General features: G+C 50.5%; 1 protein-coding gene across 2 annotated transcripts in view; it reads left to right on the top strand.

Annotated features, from left to right (window-relative positions):
- LOC139550053 (kinesin-associated protein 3-like) overlaps window positions 1–6,000 on the top strand; it is a 73,091-nt gene that overhangs the window by 27,852 nt on the left and 39,239 nt on the right. For both annotated transcript variants that reach the window (XM_071360637.1, XM_071360636.1), the window contains exons 8-9: window positions 1,184–1,282; window positions 5,074–5,252. In XM_071360637.1, the coding sequence (XP_071216738.1) occupies window positions 1,184–1,282; window positions 5,074–5,252 (278 nt within the window). The remainder of the gene's footprint in view (window positions 1–1,183; window positions 1,283–5,073; window positions 5,253–6,000) is intronic.

Raw genomic sequence — 6,000 nt, 5'->3', positions numbered from 1 at the left:
GGTTAAGGTTTGGGTATGGGTTAGGGTCTGGGTTAAGGTCTGGGTCTGGGTTAGGGTCTGGGTTAAGGTCTGGGTTAGGGTCTGGGTTAGGGTCTGGGTTAGGGTTTATGGTCTGAGTTAGGGTTTATGGTCTGAGTTAGGGTTTATGGTCTGAGTTATGGTTTAGGGTCTGGGTTAGGGTCTGGGTCTGAGTTATGGTTTATGGTCTGGGTTAGGGTTTATGGTCTGGGTTAGGGTTTATGGTCTGAGTTAGGGTTTATGGTCTGAGTTAGGGTTTATGGTCTGGGTTAGGGTTTATGGTCTGAGTTAGGGTTTATGGTCTGGGTTAGGGTTTATGGTCTGAGTTAGGGTTTATGGTCTGAGTTAGGGTTTATGGTCTGAGTTAGGGTTTATGGTCTGAGTTAGGGTTTATGGTCTGAGTTAGGGTTTATGGTCTGAGTTATGGTTTATGGTCTGAGTTATGGTTTATGGTCTGAGTTAGGGTTTATGGTCTGAGTTATGGTTTATGGTCTGGGTTAGGGTTTATGGTCTGGGTTAGGGTTTATGGTCTGAGTTAGGGTTTATGGTCTGAGTTAGGGTTTATGGTCTGAGTTAGGGTTTATGGTCTGAGTTAGGGTTTATGGTCTGAGTTATGGTTTAGGGTCTGGGTTAGGGTCTGGGTCCGAGTTAGGGTTTATGGTCTGGGTTAAGGTCTGGGTTTGGGTTATGGTCTGGGTCTGGTTTATGGTCTGGGTTAGGGTTTATGGTCTGAGTTAGGGTTTAGGGTCTGGGATAAGGTCTGGGTCTGGGTTATGGTCTGGGTTAGAAGACGTATATCCTCTGCAGGGCTGTTCAATGTCAGTTCTCTGATGTTTGTTTCTACCTGGTAGTTAATCACCTGGTGTCCCAGGTCTGAGTCTGTCCACTCACCTGGTGTCCCAGGTCTGAGTCTGTCCCTGATTAGAAGGAGAGGATGTAAACCACAAGTGTTTACGACTGACATTGAACACCCCTGCACGGGTTTCCTAAGCGATGATAACTCAACCCATTCATTTCCTACAACAAACGGTTTTCTATGTGATGAGAACTAAACGTTTGCAGTGGGAAATGAATGGGTCCCATGGTGTGTCAGTTCCCCATGTACCTCCTTTTCTGTTGCGGTCAGTCAGTGTGTCAATCAAAACCCTTCCTTGACTGTGACTACGTGAAGACGACCCTGACAACCAGGCCTTGAGGAAGGAACATGAGAAGGCCTTCAAGAAGTACCAGGGACTACTGGTAAAACAGGAGCAGCTGCTGAGAGGTACCAGTCTAACCCCTAACCCCACAGTATAACCCCTAACCCCACAGTCTAACCCCTAACCCCACAGTATAACCCCACAGTCTAACCCCTAACCCCACAGTCTAACCCCTAACCCCACAGTATAACCCCTAACCCCACAGTCTAACCCCTAACCCCACAGTATAACCCCTAACCCCACAGTATAACCCCTAACCCCACAGTCTAACCCCACAGTATAACCCCTAACCCCACAGTCTAACCCCTAACCCCACAGTCTAACCCCTAACCCCACAGTCTAACCCCACAGTATAACCCCTAACCCCACAGTCTAACCCCTAACCCCACAGTCTAACCCCACAGTCTAACCCCTAACCCCACAGTCTAACCCCTAACCCCACAGTCTAACCCCTAACCCCACAGTCTAACCCCTAACCCCACAGTCTAACCCCTAACCCCACAGTCTAACCCCTAACCCCACAGTCTAACCCCTAACCCCACAGTATAACCCCTAACCCCACAGTCTAACCCCTAACCCCACAGTCTAACCCCTAACCCCACAGTCTAACCCCACAGTATAACCCCTAACCCCACAGTATAACCCCTAACCCCACAGTATAACCCCTAACCCCACAGTCTAACCCCTAACCCCACAGTCTAACCCCTAACCCCACAGTCTAACCCCTAACCCCACAGTCTAACCCCTAACCCCACAGTATAACCCCTAACCCCACAGTCTAACCCCTAACCCCACAGTCTAACCCCTAACCCCACAGTATAACCCCTAACCCCACAGTCTAACCCCACAGTATAACCCCTAACCCCACAGCATAACCCCTAACCCCACAGTATAACCCCACAGTCTAACCCCTAACCCCACAGTATAACCCCTAACCCCACAGTCTAACCCCTAACCCCACAGTATAACCCCTAACCCCACAGTCTAACCCCTAACCCCACAGTCTAACCCCTAACCCCACAGTCTAACCCCTAACCCCACAGTCTAACCCCTAACCCCACAGTCTAACCCCTAACCCCACAGTCTAACCCCACAGTCTAACCCCACAGTCTAACCCCTAACCCCACAGTCTAACCCCTAACCCCACAGTATAACCCCTAACCCCACAGTCTAACCCCTAACCCCACAGTCTAACCCCACAGTATAACCCCTAACCCCACAGTCTAACCCCTAACCCCACAGTCTAACCCCTAACCCCACAGTCTAACCCCTAACCCCACAGTCTAACCCCACAGTATAACCCCTAACCCCACAGTATAACCCCTAACCCCACAGTCTAACCCCTAACCCCACAGTCTAACCCCTAACCCCACAGTCTAACCCCTAACCCTACAGTATAACCCCTAACCCCACAGTCTAACCCCTAACCCCACAGTATAACCCCTAACCCCACAGTCTAACCCCTAACCCCACAGTATAACCCCTAACCCCACAGTCTAACCCCTAACCCCACAGTCTAACCCCTAACCCCACAGTCTAACCCCTAACCCCACAGTCTAACCCCTAACCCCACAGTCTAACCCCTAACCCCACAGTATAACCCCTAACCCCACAGTATAACCCCTAACCCCACAGTCTAACCCCTAACCCCACAGTCTAACCCCTAACCCCACAGTCTAACCCCTAACCCCACAGTATAACCCCTAACCCCACAGTATAACCCCACAGTCTAACCCCTAACCCCACAGTATAACCCCTAACCCCACAGTCTAACCCCTAACCCCACAGTATAACCCCTAACCCCACAGTCTAACCCCTAACCCCACAGTCTAACCCCTAACCCCACAGTCTAACCCCTAACCCCACAGTCTAACCCCTAACCCTACAGTATAACCCCTAGCCCCACAGTCTAACCCCACAGTCTAACCCCTAACCCCACAGTCTAACCCCTAACCCCACAGTCTAACCCCTAACCCCACAGTATAACCCCTAACCCCACAGTCTAACCCCTAACCCCACAGTCTAACCCCTAACCCCACAGTCTAACCCCTAACCCCACAGTATAACCCCTAACCCCACAGTCTAACCCCTAACCCCACAGTCTAACCCCTAACCCCACAGTCTAACCCCTAACCCCACAGTATAACCCCTAACCCCACAGTATAACCCCACAGTCTAACCCCTAACCCCACAGTCTAACCCCTAACCCCACAGTCTAACCCCTAACCCCACAGTATAACCCCTAACCCCACAGTCTAACCCCTAACCCCACAGTATAACCCCTAACCCCACAGTATAACCCCACAGTCTAACCCCTAACCCCACAGTCTAACCCCTAACCCCACAGTCTAACCCCTAACCCCACAGTATAACCCCTAACCCCACAGTCTAACCCCTAACCCCACAGTCTAACCCCTAACCCCACAGTATAACCCCTAACCCCACAGTCTAACCCCTAACCCCACAGTCTAACCCCTAATCCCACAGTCTAACCCCACAGTATAACCCCTAACCCCACAGTCTAACCCCTAACCCCACAGTCTAACCCCTAACCCCACAGTCTAACCCCTAACCCCACAGTCTAACCCCTAACCCCACAGTCTAACCCCTAACCCCACAGTCTAACCCCTAACCCCACAGTCTAACCCCTAACCCCACAGTCTAACCCCTAACCCCACAGTCTAACCCCTAACCCCACAGTCTAACCCCACAGTCTAACCCCTAACCCCACAGTCTAACCCCTAATCCCACAGTCTAACCCCTAACCCCACAGTATAACCCCTAACCCCACAGAATAACCCCTAACCCCACAGTATAACCCCTAACCCCACAGTCTAACCCCTAACCCCACAGTCTAACCCCTAACCCCACAGTCTAACCCCTAACCCCACAGAATAACCCCTAACCCCACAGTATAACCCCTAACCCCACAGTCTAACCCCTAACCCCACAGTATAACCCCACAGAATAACCCCTAACCCCACAGAATAACCCCTAACCCCACAGTCTAACCCCTAACCCCACAGTCTAACCCCTAACCCTTTAAGAAGTACCAGGGACTACTGTTTAAACCAGAGCAGCTGCTCAGAGTTAACATTCATGGTTGTTCCTGGCCTTCTACCCTTCTGCCATGTTGCTCACAGCTAGCTAGTTGTTAGCGGAACTTCTTTAGGCAGGATACTAGTCTACTTCTCTGGATAGCTCTGTAAGATGTAATGGATTTGAAATGGAATGCATCTCTGTCGTCCTCCCCTGTGTAGCTGTGTGGGTATTTAGCATCTCTGTCCTCCTCCCCTGTGTAGCTGTGTGGGCATTTAGCATCTCTGTCCTCCTCCCCTGTCTAGCTGAGTGGGCATTTAGCATCTCTGTCCTCCTCCCCTGTCTAGCTGAGTGGGCATTTAGCATCTCTGTCCTCCTCCCCTGTCTAGCTGAGTGGGCATTTAGCATCTCTGTCCTCCTCCCCTGTCTAGCTGAGTGGGCATTTAGCATCTCTGTCCTCCTCCCCTGTCTAGCTGAGTGGGCATTTAGCATCTCTGTCCTCCTCCCCTGTCTAGCTGAGTGGGCATTTAGCATCTCTGTCCTCCTCCCCTGTCTAGCTGAGTGGGCATTTAGCATCTCTGTCCTCCTCCCCTGTCTAGCTGAGTGGGCATTTAGCATCTCTGTCCTCCTCCCCTGTCTAGCTGAGTGGGCATTTAGCATCTCTGTCCTCCTCCCCTGTCTAGCTGAGTGGGCATTTAGCATCTCTGTCCTCCTCCCCTGTGTAGCTGTGTGGGCATTTAGCATCTCTGTCCTCCTCCCCTGTGTAGCTAAATGGACATTTAGAAATGACTGATTCTGCCCTCCTCCTGTCCTCTAGTTGCTCTGTACCTGTTGTTGAACCTGGCTGAGGACACCAGGACAGAGCTGAAGATGAGAAACAAGAACATTGTCCACATGCTGGTGAAGACCCTGGACCGGGAGAATGAGGAACTACTGGTGCTGGTGGTGTCCTTCCTCAAGAAACTCAGCATCTTCCTGGAGAACAAGAACGATATGGTAAGAGATGGAGGGGAGCTAGTCTAGTCTAGTTTATATGGTGTTGGATCAGGAGTAGAGTCTAGTCTATATGGTGCTGGATCAGGAGTAGAGTCAGGGGTCTAGTTTATATGGTGCTGGATCAGGAGTAGAGTCTAGTTTATATGGTGTTGGATCAGCAGTAGAGTCAGGGGTCTAGTTTATATGGTGCTGGATCAGGAGTAGAGTCAGGGGTCTAGTTTATATGGTGCTGGATCAGGAGTAGAGTCAGGGGTCTAGTTTATATGGTGCTGGATCAGGATTAGAGTCAGGGGTCTAGTTTATATGGTGCTGGATCAGGAGTAGAGTCAGGGGTCTAGTTTATATGGTGCTGGATCAGGAGTAGAGTCAGGGGTCTAGTTTATATGGTGCTGGATCAGGAGTAGAGTCAGGGGTCTAGTTTATATGGTGCTGGATCAGGAGTAGAGTCTAGTCTAGTTTATATGGTGCTGGATCAGGAGTAGAGTCTAGTCTATATGGTGCTGGATCAGGAGTAGAGTCAGGGGTCTAGTTTATATGGTGCTGGATCAGGAGTAGAGTCTAGTCTATATGGTGCTGGATCAGGAGTAGAGTCTAGTCTATTTTATATGGTGCTGGATCAGGAGTAGAGTCAAGGGTCTAGTTTATATGGTGCTGGATCAGGAGTAGAGTCAGGGGTCTAGTTTATATGGTGCTGGATCAGGATTAGAGTCAGGGGTCTAGTTTATATGGTGCTGGATCAGGAGTAGAG

This window comes from Salvelinus alpinus, chromosome 23, assembly GCF_045679555.1.
Source record: "Salvelinus alpinus chromosome 23, SLU_Salpinus.1, whole genome shotgun sequence".
NCBI lineage: Eukaryota > Metazoa > Chordata > Actinopteri > Salmoniformes > Salmonidae > Salvelinus > Salvelinus alpinus.
This window is presented reverse-complemented; position numbering and strand designations above follow the sequence as displayed.